An 18549-nucleotide genomic window follows, 5' to 3' on the forward strand; every position below is an offset into this window, starting at 1 on the left:
GTTGTAGTGTTTGGACCACATTATTTGGATGTTTCTTTGAGCATATCTCATTGGTCTTGGATGTTTTCTTTGGGAGGAGACCAAAATCTTACTGGAAGCACTGTATGTCCTTCCTGGACTGAGATCACCTTAAGATCCCACAGGAACAAACTAGAAAATGTTAGGAGAAGTAATTTACGTTCCCCTCTTGAACCTGTTACCGACATGAACTGGTCTTGGATCAGCGAAGGACAATGGATGGATAAATGTACAGAAATATATATTTCTGTACATTTGCAGAGAAAACAGCAGAGTAAATGTGCAGAGAAAACAGCAGAGTAAATGTAAAAAAGACAGCTGTAACTCAAGCACATCTTCTTCGGCTTCTATTGTGATGAATCAGCAACAAAAATGAGAAGCAAAATACCCCTAAAAAAACTTTTAAAATTCTACCAAAACCTGGCAGTTTAAAGATTCAAAACAATCAAAAATAAAAAAAAAATATTTAAGAAGAGTAGCAGACTGAACCATCTCTGCTCCAAAGAATCTTGAACCTTGACCTCTGCTTACTTCATCATCAAAAACCAAGAGTGATGAGCAGACCAAGCTAAGAGAAAAAAGGCCTTGTTTGATGCATGGTCGGTTTGATGCTGTATGTGGGGTTTTTTTTCTTTATGGCAAAAGAAAAACACACGTATTGGTAGATAAAAATGGAAAGTCTAACATGCAAAGATAATCATTTGATCAGACAGACATAAATGCTTTTGCATAGCACCCACAAGAAAGGCTACTTCAAAAACAACCTCTGAAGAGTTTGGAATTGACCTGCTGCAATGAAATTCCTATATTTTTTACTTATACATATATCTGTTTCCACCTTTTGTTTGATTCACATAGAAGGGAACTGGTATCATCGGGGGTCATCATTTTTATGTCAACTCGCTGGTTGATAGCCATTTTCTTGCATTAGTATCCTCCCAACCCATTGGTGTGAGACAGTCCAGAAATTTTGTGCCATAAGAGAAAGAAGGGTGTATGTTTTAATATACTTTGATATCAGAGACACGTTCTCATTTCTCCAGCATTAGTGTCCTTAAGCTGCCGCATCAAACGATGGCGTCCTTCTCCCACTATCATATCAGCTTATTCTCCTGAGGACAAACCCCCCCCCCCAAACATTAATCCTCACCATATCTCCTCAACAATACAAATGTCCAGACAAAAGCAGGGCTGGGTCCCACCAGACCCCCCTTTCTCTTCACCTCCTCTGTCTCCATTCTTCCTCCTGACAAGTTATTTTATGTTCCTCAATTCTTTCGGTAGCGATTCTTTGGCTTCTCACCACAACCAGTGACCTCACAGGACGACAGGCCGGGCTGCTTGCCAGAGTTAATGCTGCTCAGGAGAGCGGGCAGCTCGTTGGTAATTGCCTTCTCGATCTTATCCAATAGGCAGCCTCCAATGTAGGAACATTGAGATGCCAGGGACTTGAAGTTGGCGATTGGATTGATGCCAAAGAAGTCACGGTAAGCATCCCGGTTGGGTAGGTCAAACTTACTGACGTTGGTCTTGGCTAGAATGGATTTGAAAATGTAAAACTTGTCCGGCTCATCTACAATCTCCTGGAAGACCAATTCTGGGTCACTGAAGAAGCTCATCTTCTCTTTGAAGGTCTGAACATAACGGTCCACAAGCAGGGCATGGATGCGCACACGGATGGCGTGTTGGCGGATGAAGGCAATCTTGTTCTCCATCCGGTTCTCAATCACCTGGTTAAGATCTTCCAGGAGGGAGATTTCCTCTCTCTTGAAGAGTTCCCGACTGGTGTCTGGGGCATAATCATACGGCCAGAAGGAGCTGACGTAGACACGAGGCGGCTCAGTCACATTAATAAGTGGAGCCAAGCTCCAGAAGAGTGCTCCATAAACTCTCATTAAGTCCTGCGTGGCCAGATTGTCCGCCTTGTTTAGGATGATGCGGATCTGTGACTCCCGGCCTTTCAGCTGCCGGAACAACATCTCGAGCTCAAGACCAACATCCAGTTTGGTTGGGTCAAACACAACAAAGATGAGATCAGCACGGTCAATGAACCACTGGCAGACATCATTGAAAGGATAACCTGGGTGGAAGAAAAAAATTGTGTTATAATTTATGTTGAATTGTGCAGTGCTTTACAAAAGCATAAACATGTAAAAAAAAAAAAAAATCACAATTCCCATCAACTTTGACCAGCATGTCCACAGCTTGATGCTGCCACCACTATGTTTGCCCGTGTGTTGGACCTGTTGATGCGCAACATTAAGGTGTATAGTCTGAATGAGCAAAGCTGCAGAAGCAAAATGCTGTCCTTCTCTTTTTGCAGCATAAGCTTTAGAGTTTTTGCAGCTTGTTATTGTTGCTTATTCTGGTCAGAAGATTTTTCTTGTGTGGTGTCAGAATTATGTAGTTGGTGTATTAAAGTGCATATGAAGTCTTCCTGGGAGCTCTGCATTGTAGCTCTTTTGTGACTTTTGAAAAATCACTGTTGCTGTTTTTGTTGTCTTTAGGAAAAGATCAATTTCTCACACAGAATCCCGATGAACAATATTAAAGTCTGTGGTATATTGAGACAAATGCTAAAATGTTCAAGAGATGCTTTCTTTTTGTTTTCATTCTGATATGCATGTACAAAGTGAACTGTCTCTATTACCTCTTTCCTGCTGCTTTCGGTTCTCTATGATTCCCGGTGTGTCCACAAAAGTCACGCGTTCGAGCAGCTTGTGAGGCATCTCGATGCCGATTAGCTTTTCCAGGAAGTTCTGGCCAAACTTTTCAAGGGGAGAGAATGAGCGAGAGCTATCTGCTGCCATGACAATACCCTCTACAGAGCGGATTTTCTCCCCGTGCATTATAACAGTAAACTCAGAGGTAGTGGGCTCAGCTCCTGCAGAGCAAAGTTATTAAGGAAGAGAAGAAGTTAGTAAGAAAGGTGCAGCAAATGGCCAACATGTTTTTTTTTCAGGCAATAAAAATGACAAACATTCACCTAAGAAAGGACATTCAGCAAATGTAGTTAAACATCTATTTGTGAGAGTCAATACTGCTCTTCTAATCTTCCTGTAGATGTTCTGACTCAATTTTCCCCTGAAAATGACCCACTGATATGATTTACTGGCAATACGTAGCTGCGTGATATACCTGTGTAAAGCTGATATGGGCTGTCGTGCAAGCCCAGGAGGTAATTGATCATTGAGGACTTTCCTACACTCCAGGGTCCAAGGAACAGCACCATGGGCTTGGAGGTAATCTCTCCATCTGTTAGGTGAGAAATGAAAATTTCAGTGAGGTTGCAAAAACCGTCAAGCGGAAAATTCCACTTTTATTCAAAATGTAAACTGTTTCCAAACTAAAGCAAATGCCTCTATGCTTACAATGTTCTAATCAATCAACCCAAAACTTTTTAAAACGATGCTTCTGAAACAGTTGTGATGCCGTATTAAAAGATCAAAAAGAAAACTGAATGACTTTGTAATATATCAAAAGATCAAACTTGAATAAATATATTTATATTTTGCATATGATGATAGCAACAACAAACAGCTTTGGGATGAATAATCTCCAAAGACACCATCTTGTTCATGGAAAACAGGTCAGAGTAACAACCTGTTACTGTAACAACCTGTAACAACCTGCTCATAGCATCTATGAGCAGGTTTTCATATATGCTATGAAAACCTGCTCAAGTGGAGCAGGTTTTCATAGCATCTACCATTTACAGTGCCTTGCAAAGGTATTCTAACCACTTGAACCTTTCCAGAGTTTGGCACACTACAACCACGAGCTTCAATGTACTGGAATTATATGTGCTAGAGAAACACAAAGTGGTCAATAATTGTGACATGGAATTAAAACCACGCATTTTCCAATCTGCAGGATAATCGTTTGCTCCATTTACAACTGCAAGTTTTTTTGTTTTTTTTCTGCAGATGTTTTTATAAAAAGACAAATGGTGAAAACTTTAAACATGAACATCCATGATCTGAATTATTCCATTGTAGCTCTGGATGCAGGTGTAGCATCACTGTCCTGCTGAAATGCAAACAAACAGTTTCATTCCAGTTTTCTTCTGCATTTAGCTGCATCCGTCTTCCCATCAACTCTGGCTAGCTGCATTGTCCTTGTAGAAAAAACTCAACCCCACAGCATGATGCTGCCAAAAACAGATTTCAGTGTTCAGCGCGATTTCACTGTTGGTTTTCTAAAATAATGTTTAACATGTACATCAAAAGACTTCTGAAGGCAATTGACTGCACTGGATTATAATTGAGAGTGTCAGAGTAGATACAGCAGCTAATACTGCTGTATCTACATAAAAGATTTTTTATGTGAAAAAATCTTTAAAAACTATGTATAATTTTTCTTTCAGTTCAAAAATACATTCTACTTTGTGTTGGTCTATTACATAGAATCCCAATAAAATACATTGAGGAGACTGGATGTAGCATTAAAAATGTGAGGAAGCTGAAGGCATTTGAGTACTTTTGCAAGGCACCATAATAAGTATTGCATTCTGTCTGTATTGATGCATCACACTGCATACCAGGTTTTTCAGGAAAAAGAGGTTTATACATTATTAAAGAGCACAGGAGAAGCTCTGTCAGTCTCAGTCATGCACATGGAGGCTGCAAAGTTAAGGTTCGGGCAAGAAGTACAAAAATGGGCCAAAAACACACACAGAAGCCACAGCTGACAGGAGTTAGCAGCAACAAAAATATGTTAAAAAATGCAGCCACAGCATAAAAAAAAAAAAAAGAGTATAAGAAATTTTGAAACAGATTCAACACTGCAAGTTGTGTCTCCAGGCAATCTGTCATTTGTTATGTTGAAATGGTTAAGTGAGGTAACTTTATAATATGAGCCTATAATCATGAAGAAAAAAATTAAAGAAAAAAAAACTTTTGAAGACAGTAATGTTATGCAGGGATTTGATGTTCTGGAGCTAAATCAGGGGCAAAATGTATTTAGCCCTCTCTGAACACAGACCACCCAGACACTGCGCTTCAACGCTAAAGCCGAAACTGCACATCCCCTCCATGCTTTTAACACTACCTGCACAAATCAAAGGTTCTCTCCCAGCCCCCAAAAATTAAAGAGCAAACCAGCTGTGGAAAAATGTTTATTATTTACTTAATGTCCTCCCCGTTTTGATTTGCATAGCTTCCAAAAACAGCAGCGTTCTGTGGACAGAAGCTTTAAATGAAAGGTTGTTTTGATGGCAATCCAATACAGGACAAAGAGAAGCATGTTTGAAATATTTACAGTGTTATGAAAAAGCGTTGTCCCTGATACAGATTTATTTTGTTTTTGCTTTTTTTTTTTTTGTCACACTGAAATTCTTCATCTCATAAAAAAAAACTGTTGTCAGACATAGGTAACCTGGATAAATGCAACACATATTTTTATTTTGTGATTTAAGAAAAGCGATCCAAACCAACCTGACACTATGTAAGAAAAAAAAACAATTACCAAACAGACCATTTGTTATTTCTTTGGCAGCAACAACTGCCACTAAGCATATAAAAACATTCTTTCAAAATTACAAAAAATGTGTCTTTAAATTATTTGCAATAATTTCCTAAATATCTGTACTTCATGACCATGTGTTGAAGGCATCAGTCAACAGCTGAGTTGGTGTGCAGGTTAACCAGTCAGATGTTCTTGTTTATTCTGTGAGACACAACAGCATTTAGCTAATATTTTAGGATGTATTTTATAGCAAGCAAAAAAGTTATAAACATGTTTTTATGTGAACTTTGCCATATGTATGATTGTGATTTTGACTAGATTTCCCAAGTGAATTACTGCACTGAGTAATAAAGACCTCAAAATGCATTATATATATATATATATAACCCTATTTGACATTAAAAATTAAAGTAACGTCTTAAAAAGGTAAATATAAAATATGCTAGACTTGAATCATGTGTGCTCTTTGTTTCAGCAGTGGATTTCACCTAAATTGGGGCAAAATTTGTTTCTGCTTCAGATCTTGTCTGCTTCTTCTTTTCAGGTTCTATTCAAGTGTGACTAATAAAACTAAACCAGAAAAATGTGGCTAATCACAATTCAGAATTTGGTATTGTGCCATTAAAATTTGATCTGTACTATTTAAACTGGACAAAAAAAAAAAGGAAAAATGGTTTAAATTTCTAACGGGGCAAATGTTTTCACAACACTGTAGCTCAACAGTCAGAAAATTTGTGAAGGGTGAAAGGAAGGGGCTTAGCTCTTCAGGCAGTGCCATGCACAGGTAAGCCCTGCCCACACCCACCTGTGGCCGAGTCGCCCAGGGTTCGTCCGGGGTATGCTGTTAGATGAGGGGAGATGGGGATGAGGGGAGGACAGAGAAGTGAAGGTAAGAGGAAGTGAAGGAGAGCTCAGTAAGGGAGTAAGGTTTCTACAAGCAGTGGGGAGGGGGAAGAGTGTCGATGTACATGAATGAGTTGGAGATCATGGCTGGAATTTACGCTAGCATATTTGACCTACAAGTCGTCAAACATGTCTGTCAACAAATGCACGGTGCGCTCATGTGGTCAGGCAATGACGGGAATTTACTGTCTCTCACAAAAAGGACATTCTTAGACGTAGATGGAAACTAAATGTCGGCGTGCAAACCAAGCCTCGAAGGCAATATGAGGGTGAAATTTATTGTATTTCATTCTAAAAGAGATTTCCGGCCTCCTACCAACTCAAAGCAGGGCATCATAAACGTGAAGAAAAAAGATTTTTTTTTTTTTTTTTTTTACAAGTAAAAATCTGAAAAGTGTGGTGTGCATTTGTATTCCTGAGTCAACAGCTTTTCTAGTGTTTTCACACCTGAGGTATTTAGACCTCCATTTAAAACAAACTTTGATTAGCTTCCCTTCATTGTGCGGTTTGCTTGTGTAGGTGTGAACACAGCAATCGTGCCAGGGTACAAACCAAGACCACCACCTATGAATAGTCTTGGTGTGTTCCTAATGAACAGTAGAGTGGTTCGTTTGTAGCGTAAATGTGATCTGAGGTCAATTCAGCACAGTTGCCAAGTGTCCACTAAAGTCAAATTGAGTCAAATCTCCTCCCATTGTCTGGTTTATGTTGCACCGTGGCAATGCAGAAGAGTACGTAAACAGCTTTTCATTTCCATAGAACATAAAGTCCAGTGCAACTTTCAAGGTGTACTAAGTTCAAAGATTGATTTTTTTTTTAACCAGAAATGACACCCAAAGAAATGCTAAGACAAAGACTACAGTCTCCATGTTTTTGACTAGCTAAGAAAACAGCCTCTGGTTCAGGTTTCAGAATGATACACATTGCCAGTTTTCAGCCACAGATACCTCGTTACCATAGAAACCTCAGTGTTTATCTCATCTGACCAGACCACCTTCTGTTCTGTGTCCCATGAATGGCTTCTGGAAACCTTTACACTTGACTTGTTGACGCTTTCATTATGCCACTCTTCCACAGTATATTTTCTATTTGTTCACACTGCACTTTTCTGGATTTTAATTGTCAAAAAACAAAAAACATTCCACATCATATAAAAGCTTCCTTCAGTCCAACTATGTGTTGGTTCATCTGATAAATTCCCTATGAAATAGATTGAAGTTTGTGGTTGTGACAACTAAATGTGGGAAAGATCTGTCTGTACTTTCACAAGGCACTGGAATAAAAAAAAGAAACCGTCTAAACCTAATTGGACAGTGTTGAAAAAGTGTGCATAAAAAAGTTAATCAGTAGAATCCACACAACAGATAAAGCAAAGACAAACCAAACACTCGGTTTGAGTAATACCTGAAATCTCATGCTGCCTCAGCTCGTTGTACTTGTAGGCCTGTTCCATCGGTTTGATGGACGTATGGTAGATCTTCCGCAACTTCTGTATAGCCGCTGGAAAATGAGATGAGAGAGCAGAACATAGTGGGCCAGTGTCCGACGAAGGACTTACAAAAGGAATATCGACATAGGAACAAAACATTGCCGCAATTTTTTTTTTTTTAACAGTCTGGAGATTTTCACTCAACGAAATGTAACTTTTATTTTTGGAATTGCAGCAACAAACATACACATGCTTATTTATTTTCAGAAGTAAGATCAATGTTTTTCTGTAATGTAGTTTCTAAGACTGTAAAGAAGCACTTTTGTTAAACTCTGATCAGGGCAAGATGATAAAAAAAAACCCCTCTGTGTTCCTCACCGGCATAGTCTGCTGCTTTTTCCTCAGCTGCAAGCCGCAGTGTCTCATCAATATGAGATCTGTCTCTTAGGACAGAATCAAATTCTTCCACCTCTGAAAGAAAAGCAAAAAAAAAAAAAAAAAAAGCACAAAACATGAGCAAGATTCACCTGTCTAGTGTGAATTTTATGATGCCCGTTCAAAGCATCCAACAGAACATTAGAACAACGGGTTTAAGTGAGGCAGACTTTGGATGACACTTTTGTTGAAATCAAGAGTTTGTAATCTGAGGTTTTAGTTCACCCAAAGCCTCTTGCTAAGCACCGTTCGTAAAATACTATTGTCACAATTGAACGTAGAAGCCGTAGGAACAGCGACGCCTGATCGCTTCATACTCGGTCAGTTTGTCTGTGGGATTTAATGACCAAAAAAAGACCTGAATGTGAATGCGGATTCTTTACCATAACTGGCTACCGGTTGTTAGTGTGAGGGAGAACGAGGCAGAGGATCTGACAGGGACATATTTGCTCACTTGTCATGTCCTCTTCTGAACCTATCGGGTTACTTAGATCACAGCTGTTAGTACAATCAGCTCTTAATTTAGAAAGCAAATGCTGAAATTAAACACACAAAGACATGGCACCGCCGGAGGCTTTAATGATGACCACCAGCGATAAGCCTTGGGACTTCCCCTGTTTCACAAAGAGGCGAGCCAATGTGAGTGTTCCCTGCAGTCACATGCATTCAACAATGATCAGCAGACCTCTGTGGGTTTCTTTAAAAAAAAAAAAAAAAGGCACAGACTGATGAGTTCTGTTCAAGTGCATAAACATCAGAAATAGTTGTATGTGGGATCTATTAAAATACACTGGAGGATTCACATTTTCTTTTTCAAATGAAGCGGCACAGTTTGACTTGAAAATTAATCTAAAAGTGTTTACAGAATAAACAATGAAAACTGACATCAAAAGATTACCTGGAAAGTATTCACAGCACTTCACTTTGTCCAGATCTTGTTACATCAGAAACGTATAGCAAATTGCACTAAATTAGTATCTTTGATCAAAATTCTGTACACGAATATCCCATTATGGCAGAAAGGTTGTTTTTTTTTGCAAGTATTTTTTATTTGTATTTTTTTGCAAATGTATTAAAAATAGTAAAAACCAAGAAAATACTTGTACACAAGTATTCGCAGCCTTTGACCTGAGGTTCAATTTTGCTTAGAAATATCCTTGAGATGTTTCTAGAGCCAAAATGGAGTTGAAATTCAGTTGATTGGACTTGATTAGGAAAGGCACACACCTGTCTATAAAAGGTACCGCAGTTGACAATGCAGGTCAGAGGTCAAACACCTGGCATGAAGCGAACAAACTTCACTGAGACAGGATTATCTTGAGCCACAAATTTGAGACAGAATACACATTTCTGTTGGTTTTGAAGGCCCAAATGGTCTCAGTCCATCATTCATTAAGGCTAAAGTGCCCAGCTTCTGTCCATCTTGAATGTAAGCATTGCAATCATTTAGTTTCGCGTAAGGATATGTGTAGGCAATATTTAAACACTGGCTCTGCACCAGAAAATATAACCCTTTAAGGTAACACTTTATTTGAAGGGGTGTGAATAAGACTGTCATGACACTGTCATAAACATGACATAACACATGTCATGAACATGAATAAGCCTTCATGAATATTTATGACTGTTGTCATAAAGTGTCATTCGGTAAATTATGACACTTTTAATACAAAGTTGACATTATTCAAAATGTCTTTGTTATGACAACTTGACATTAACCAAGAAATCATTACAGTTAAAACTTTACCTTTAATAACATAAAGTTACCTAATTTTTAAAGTGCAATCAGTAATACTTTTATCACAAATATATATCAGTAATGATTTCTTGGTTAATGTCAAGTTGTCATAACAAAGACATTTTGAATAATGTCAACTTTGTATTAAAAGTGTCATAATTTACAGAATGACGCTTTATGACAACAGTCATTAATATTCATGAAGGCTTATTCATGTTCATGACAGGTGTTATGTCTTGTTTATGAAATTACATGACAGTCTTATTCACCCCCTTCAAATAAAGTGTTAACCTATTTAAATGACCTCTACCAATTCTGATGAGTGTTCAAATAGCTAAATAATCTAAATACTGCCAGAGTTATGTCAAAATTAGTTTCTTGATATTCCATGTTCCAGTTTCTCTGCAGCCTTCTTGGAGAAATGTAAGAACATTCAAACATATGTACGTTTTCTTTGTATTTGAGTCAGTATTTTTTTATTTTTGACACTATTGCAAAAATAAATAAATAAATAATAAATACATTTATATTCAAATCTATGAAAATTCACTGTAAATGGGAAGTTTTATAACCTGCCATAATCTCAAGTGCACCACATTATAAAATCAAGAATTCCTGCAAGGGAGGATCAGAAAGCATGAAAACGTTTATACTTGTGCTCTAAGAGTAGCTCTCTTATCTCAGCAGGAGGCTGGCAAGAAACGGTGGTGCCTACGCGATTTCTGTAATACTCATCATAAACTCTTTGTTGTACATTTCAGACACCTGGAGGGGGAAAAGTAAAAGATATTTATTTCTTGCAGATAAAAAGTGCAGACTGTTGAATTCTGGCCACTGGGATACAACTTTGATCTTTCCTTGCTCAGGTTTGTCAACATAGATTGTCTCTTGTGGTACTTTTTTCTTTTAAATCATAAGTGAGTTCTCCTTTTACAGGAGTTTTCAAGTGTAGTCAGTAAAGGGAGCAGATAAGACACCATTGATCATTTTTTGTTTCGCTGAGTTGTTCGATTCACCCAATAATAAACCCCAACTTATCAATGAAAAATTACTCCCGTTTTAGAGGGCTGGCCACCAACAAACTGAAGCAAAGCCACCTGCTACCTGAGCAACGACTTGTAACGTTTCTGGCCAACATCTGATTAGCACATTCACAAATCAAATGACAAGTCAAATCATCCTGCTTGCATCCTGCTTGTTTACAAGCAGGATGCAAGACTAACTGGTCAGCACTAATTGTATCACACAAGGAAGATTTCACGACTATTTGAAAATGCTCAATTAAATTGTAACTTTTGATGAAAACTGATGATCGATTAAAAAAAATGCATTTGCAAATAACTGACCAAAACAAACAAAACTAGAACATGGACCAGCAAACAAAATCAAAACACAACTTTTGCTGACATAGCGGGGCCTAATCACAGCTCAAAATCTGAAACAAATGAAATATTATTATCCTAATCAATTATCCACAATGACTAATTAAACCTCAGAAGCTTCTGTTTTTGCAGGGATATACACTCGGTTGAACAACGCAATGGTGCCGATTCCTATGCAGTCAGCCAGCTAAAATTAAATCTGTGCAATGTTGCTGCCAACCCTGTGCACGGCAAAGAGAAACCAAAAGGTTAAAAGGTTATCGGCCACACACATAAAGACGTACACATCTATATTTTGCCATCTGTTAATGCAAGCAAATTTAATCTTATTTAAAATAGATTGAAAGAGTTGTCCTCGCAAAAGGAATCAGGAGAGCACACAAATTAAAATGTTCATAATGTGTTCACAGATTCGATGCCTTTCGACTCGAGTCTGCCTCGTCCTCGACCGTAACCGAAGCTTCTGCAGCTTCCCTCGTCACTCGGAGCTTCACGTCTTTTAACACCAGCTCCCAGAGTGTGCCAAGCTGCTGTGAACTTGTTAGCGCCTTCCTGAAGAAGTCAATACCTGTTGGAGGCTTCCCAAAAATCGCAGAAGAAATGTTTGTGCAGCGGGACGGGGAGAGTCTTCGGTATGGCAGTGCGGAATTAACCCCGGAGGCGCCAGAGGAGCTGAGCCCCCCCGCTGGACATCTGCTTTCTGTTCACGTTGAGCTCGTTGCCACTCAACGCTCGCTCAGTTTGGAGAAACATTCTGGTGGCGTCGGCACATTCTGCAGGAATGCCGCCGACTTAAGCCTGCCATTACTGCTCTGTGACACGGAGTCATACATCAACTATAGACCACTTCTCATTAGGGGACCAGCTCAGTTTTTAGGACTAAGCATTTTAAACATGAATAAGATAAATCATACTTGTGATAGAAATTGAATTATTCCTTTTAATACTCATTGAACTTTTTAAGATTTAATTGACATTCTATGTTAAATACCAACACAAAGCAATGGGTAGCTGTAAAGTGAAGTGAGATAAACACAAAAATGATCCTGTGCCCTGGTATTCCTGGTGTTCATCCCCACTTTACACTGAAGGCCCTAATTAAAATGAATAAAAAGCAGTTTACGCAAGGTATCACTACACTCTTTTTGGTCAGTCTATTTCTATAGACTGAAATGTTCCTTTTAGCCTAACACCTCAAGCTCAGACATATTGAGTCAAGAGCATTCATGAACATTTTTGAGGTCTTGTCACAGATTCTTAATCTGGAATTTCACTGGGCTATTCTAACACATTAACTGACTTTTATCCAAACCAATGTGTATTACCTCTGACTATGTTTAAGGTTGTTGTTGTTGAAGCTCTGACCAACTGTCAAGTTTTCGTCAGCCTTTACTTATTAAAGCTTTTCTTCCAGGACTGCCCTTTATTGCGCTCCATCACATCATCTTTAAACAGCTTCGCTGACACTGCCAGAAAAAAAAAAAAGCATTTCTGCAGCATCATGCTGCCGCCACAACAGTTCGCAGCACAGATGATGTGTAAAAAGCGGAAAAAAAAAAAAAAAAAGCTTCAGTGCTGGGAATACTTTTCCAAGAAACTAAAATAATGCCAAATCTTACAAGGTGTAGATGAAAGGGCAGGTAATGTGCTAAATTTTTAACAATTGTGTATGTTTGAATCTGCTATGAGTATTTACACAGTATCAACATGGATAAATGTTTCTATCTATCTGAAGACCCAGGATTATATTTCACTCACAGCAGAGTGGAGGCAAATTTAATGAAACTGAACATGACCAGAGCCGAAAGCACAGGTTAAAGGATTTAACTCGAGTGCTGAGGGATTCAGACGTTTGTTAAAGGTCAAGACGTTGTACCGGAAACCTCGGCGGGATTGCATCAATCTTATTTTCATTTTAACAATCTAGAATACAGATTTTAAAATCCTTTATTCTAACAATATTAAGGTATATTTTGTTTAATTTGGGAAGACAACTTGTAGCCGTGGAAATGGACAAGATTTCTCCTTGAGAAAGTGTCAGATGTGAAGCTACTTAGCAGAGTTTGTGCCTGCTGTGGTGAGGAGTCGTCACAAATGGGAACAGGTGGCACGGCTTGGGCAGCCAGTGCTCCCCCACGGTCAGAAATAGACTCACAATGGGTCAAAAGATGGACAGAGGAGGAGGAGGCAGAATGACTGCTGCCTATTTTAAGGTTCCCACTGTCAGTATGGAGACGCAGAGACATCAATGTCCCACAAGCCTGACAGTGTAATACGCAAAACAGAACAGACCAGGGAGATTTCCTGCTGCTTGCTGTACTTATTTGAAGCAAATTAAAGTGATAGCTCTGAATTTTTTAGGTAAGTTTTATATTAAGATTTTGTGAGCAGTAGATAAGTCTAAATATGACTCTCTGCAGTTAGTTTAATCCGGAGTGACCTCAAGACTCAGATGGACCAAGACCAAACTGGACAAGTGGTCCCAATCTTTATGAAACATACAGAAAAAAGAGCATATCGAGCTTTTCTGGTTTATCTGATAGTAAGATTCGTTAAGTAAAAGAAAAAGAAATAATTTCCTCCAAATTATTTTGAGGAAATTATTACTGGATTGGGGTTTTTAAAGATGTTACGAGATCATGCTAGTCTTGGCCCCTCTTGTGTATTTTCAACCACTATGAATGCAAGTAGAGCTGTTGCATTTTGCTTTCTATATAAAAAAAAAGTATTGACTCTAGGGGTTGCACAAAGAAAGAACGTGAGCTCAGAGGGTAAATCACTTCATGCTGGGGAGTTCCTGCAATATATTTCACTGTTAGAAAAGCACCAAGGTACATTTGGTGCCCTTGGGACTTATAGGTGCTACTCTAAGTGTTGTAAGGTCATTTAGTGCATCTGTTCTTGTGCTCCTTCTACTACAGCTAGGGATGTCCCAGACATGCCACATGCAATTAGAGGGACTCACATATCACTTGGAGACTGCTTTAACTTTCAACGTCTTTCCTGGATAGATAGTGTTACCTCCAGCTATAAACACACCACTTAGGAGTTATAAAGGCCAGTAAATGTCAGTAATAATATGACATGTGCAATAAATGTTTAACACAAAATGCTTCTCAATTTTTCCTCAAAAGAATTTGAATTGTTGTGTCTTGCAAGTACTTTCAGCTTTCTGATTTTGGTCCACCTGGCAAAAATGATGGATCCGACTGTTTGTCGGATCCATCATTATAATAAAAACATTGTTTTTATTATATTGTCACCATTTAACAGATGCACTGTATGTTTGACATCAGACACACAACGCAGCTTGGTTTATTTCCCTTTGCCATCAAATTCATCCTGTGACATAACCACATGCTTGCTTTTTCATTTAGAAATGTGTAACCTACTTTAAAAGTGAGTATTGATCTAAATTGGAAGAAATACGATAAAAAAATAAAATCAAATGAAGACAAATTTAAAACTTGATCACATGCACACAAAAACGCGTTGGGTTAGTACTTTAGACCAGGTTCTGGGTAGACACTGTTAGGACGCGTGTTATTAATCAAAGATTTAATCAAATATTGGGTTAAAAACAGAGACGCAGTTTGTTCGCTCAGAGAAGAAACCAGAAAGGGCCTTACTATCCTTTACAGATGGTCATTTTGAACTATAAAGCAACCTGACCAGACTTTACCTGAAACCCTCCAACAGCATGAAACAAGAAATAAAACGAGGCTGTGTAACAATATTGATCTCAGTTCACATAGAGAACATATTTATCCCTTTAAGATTAGCCTTTTAGCTGCAAAGTGCTTCGCGAAAGCTCCGTCAATGAAGTCAATATAAACAGGCAATATTTATTTTAGTGGTTTATGCCAAATGTGACTTTTACAATCTAAACTCAGGTGTTTTTCAATAACTTTCTTACTAGACATTATCCAGCTTTGGTGGTAGATTCTTGATATGAACATTTTTAACACAGAATAAGTTAAAAAATAATAATAAATAATAATTTCTGTCCAAGTATTACTTGTTATGTAATCCAAGTTCCAGGTAAATTTTTAAACCCACTCCTTGGTAGCCTAAAGAATAATAATAATAATTACCTTGAGACATATTTTTGGCAGAAACCCTGAACCCATTTTGTGGAGTAAAATCCCTAATGTGGTCGTTAGCAGAATTACTCCAGTTGGGTCGTTTTTAAAATACCAGGTTTTAGAGTGCTAAACTTTGCCCACTGTCAAGTATGGTGGAGGTAACATCATGCTGTGGGGTTGTTCCACTACATCAGGTTTTGGTTAGCAATGCATCAGCAGACAAAAAGCAAGCAAAGAAAAAAAACTTCCCACCAACACATGCTTTCTTTAAAAAGAAGATTGTATTCGTGCTCCATCAACCGGATCTGTGTTCATCAGTATGTTTTTACCTTGTAGATTACAACATATAGACACATTTTCCTCCAAATTTTTTTGAGTACATCATTGGTTATTTTGGTTGTGTAATGTGTGTGTACTGAGAAAAAAAAAAAAAAAAGATGATGATAAATCTGTCCCTGGCTGATGATTCTATTAAACATTTATATTGTAAAGTGGTAAATTCAGATTCTGAGGAACCAAAAACACACCTGTGGGGGGGTCTGTAGAGACAGGCTTCCCACAGTTTAACCCCTCCTGCATGGAGAATGCATGTCCCTAAAAGGCCAGTTGCTGGGAATAAATTGCGATTGTGACAGTGCAGAGTGACAGCAGCTGCACAGCATATCTAAAGCGGACCATGATGCAAAAGGGGAGGGAGGGAAGAACTGTGGCGGACAGTGTTGGGTTTCAGGAGGTCTTCCAATCTTAGGCACCTGACAAGCCTGGAATATAGAAGCCTGGTTACAGACTGTGGAGGGAGAAACGGCACCCCAAGGACGGGCAGGGGTGACAGACAAGGGTAACAATAACTCCACTAGCGGAGACCCGGAGGCAGGGCCGCGGGTTTAGAAAGTGAGCCTAGGCATCAGAGCTACTGAACAAGAAATGATCTTTATTTTGTTCCGCATTGTCTAGATTAGGACAATATTTATGATTAAAAAAAAAATGCACTCAACAAATACAGACTCTTCAATGCATAACCTAATTTTTAAGGAATGAAGTGAGGAGAATGATTCAGTGTCTATTAAAGGTCCCCACACGGCCGCTTCACTCTCCTTAGTTAGACTAAGACTTTCCATCAGCTGGTGCCATGCCTTTGGACAGCTGACATGCAGTCAGGCCACAGCAAAGTCTAAATACTCCTCATTGTCCCTCCTTCAAATCGTAAATCAGACTTTCACTTTAGACAATTAATTAAACTATAGCTTAGTGGTGAATTAACGTGAGCTAACTTACAATTGGAGCAGCGTTTCTGTAAGTTTTCATTCTGTCTCAAGTTCAGTTCAGCTTCTCGTTTTACCTTCTGTAAACTTTAGTCACAACAGCCGCTAAACTTACAGATGTCCATCGAATTCATCCACCAAAAAGCAGCGAGGAATAATTTTATGACATACCATAAATGCACCATCAGATTCAAAACAGGATCTTTATCTACGAGAGCGTCCGATTCTTACCTGCTGTGGCCTGCAAAAGCAGCAGGGTGAGGAGACAGCAGATCGAGACAGTACCCTTCATGATGGCTGCCAGGAGAACTGTGATAGCCTCACAGACTATATATACCAAGGCAGGAAGGTTAAAGTGCATGCAGAAGGAAGAGGTGGGGCAAAGAGACTGCCCCACTCCTGGCATGACTGGTGAAGGGGCAGATACCCGGAGCACCATGGAGAATCTTTATGAAGAAACTGGCTTTGTGTTTTTACTTTTATGCAACACTTAGGTTAAGCCAGCCAGAGTCACATCAGGTTTTTTTTTCTCACACGTATCTTCATATCTGGTGAAGAAATGTCAAAAATAAATACATAGTTTACAGCACTAGTATATTCTCACGTTGAAATAATTTTTGAGTATTTCATCAGTGGAAAAATAAAATCCAAACCTTAATCATGCAGTAATAAATTAAGGGAAGCATTAGTTTTCGAATAGATCAGAGTTACTTTGAACTTTTAATTGGTAATCCAGAACTTGGAAAAAAAACAACTTGCCAGATAGATGTGTGATGGTTTACATAAGTATAGGAAGGAATATAAAAATTACCCACACACAAAAATCTACAGTCCTCAACACAGCTGTTCGACTGCAGGTCTGACTGCTGGCTCGTCAACGGGAACTTTGCTGCATGCAATGCCCAGTTAACCAGGTTATTGTATATTTTAAATGCACTTAGAAGCTGAAAAATAATACTTTTTTTCAAGATTAAAACAGAACACATACACTTTGCCTTAATCAAGTAACTAAAATGGCTTTAACACCATCATCCACAAACTTAAATGAGATTGGGCTCCTGGCTGTGTTAATGTTCTCAAACATCCACGCTACACTCACTCTGCTGGCATCTCAGTGAAAGTAATCACCATCAGCAGAGCGAGAGCTGAGAAGAGTCCGCCTGAGTCAGCCTCGACTCCCTCACACAGCCCGACTCTGGGCGGATTACCGCTTTATCATCCTCGCACAGACACAAAGTGGCGAACATAATCTCGCCATTCCTCGGGAATCAACATCTTAACTGTAAATTAATCCTCAAATATGGCAGGAAGTTTCTCTCTTTGACCACGTCCATCCCGAACGACTCGTGTGCAAGCAACACAGCGTGATCATTTTGAACTTTCTCGTGTCTGGAGAATGGTTCTTAAAGGCAAGATGGCTTTTATGGACTGTAGACAACATGAGCTTTTCACTTAAATACACATGACAAACACTAGCATTAATTATGCAGACTTTAACTTAATAGCAGCCCATAAGCCACTGTCAAGAAGAGACATCAGGATATTACATAAGGAGTTGATCCCTCCGGATGTGTGGTCCCTACACAATAAGGCCACGATTTTCAGTCGTCCACCCAGAACAACCAGTTATTGACGTGTACAAATAATTAAATGAAGTTTATACTCTTAAAATTTAATTAATATTTACTTCAACATTTTTTTTTTCAGAAAGTGTATTCCCTAGAGCATTTATTTCTGTTTGTTTAGACGATTATAGTTTACGCCCAAGCAAAAACCCAAACATTTTTCATAAAAGTTACTAAATTACAAAAGGGCAACAAAAAACTGATTT

The 18549-nt window shown here is 38.7% G+C and overlaps 1 protein-coding gene across 2 annotated transcripts; it reads right to left on the reverse strand.

The window, feature by feature from the left end:
- Positions 1-293: 293 nt before the first annotated feature.
- srlb (sarcalumenin b) lies at positions 294-17100 on the reverse strand. Of its 2 annotated transcripts, XM_008416704.2 has the most exons (7): positions 16950-17100; positions 8195-8287; positions 7792-7887; positions 6290-6325; positions 3157-3273; positions 2669-2902; positions 294-2098 (listed from the first exon to the last, which is right to left on the reverse strand). In XM_008416704.2, the coding sequence occupies exons 1-7, from the start codon at positions 17077-17079 to the stop codon at positions 1287-1289; spliced, it is 1518 nt and encodes a 505-aa protein (XP_008414926.2). In that variant the 5' UTR covers positions 17080-17100; the 3' UTR covers positions 294-1286. The 2 variants fall into 2 exon arrangements, with proteins under 2 accessions (XP_008414926.2, XP_008414927.2); XM_008416705.2 differs by lacking the exon at positions 6290-6325.
- Between the last annotated feature and the right edge of the window lie 1449 nt (positions 17101-18549).

The sequence above is a fragment of the Poecilia reticulata genome, chromosome 8 (assembly GCF_904066995.2).
Source record: "Poecilia reticulata chromosome 8, P_reticulata-male-v2, whole genome shotgun sequence".
Lineage (NCBI taxonomy): Eukaryota > Metazoa > Chordata > Actinopteri > Cyprinodontiformes > Poeciliidae > Poecilia > Poecilia reticulata.

Bases quoted from the DNA above. Each gene is read 5' to 3' on its own strand.
- srlb (XM_008416704.2), bottom strand. From the start codon at position 17,079: ATGCACTTTAACCTTCCTGCCTTGGTATATATAGTCTGTGAGGCTATC. The intron at 6,326-7,791 runs GTATTACTCAAA...CTCATCTAACAG, and splicing joins GAGGCAGCATGAGATTTCAG to CATACCCCGGACGAACCCTG. The intron at 3,274-6,289 runs GTGGGTGTGGGC...CTCACCTAACAG, and splicing joins CCTGGGCGACTCGGCCACAG to ATGGAGAGATTACCTCCAAG.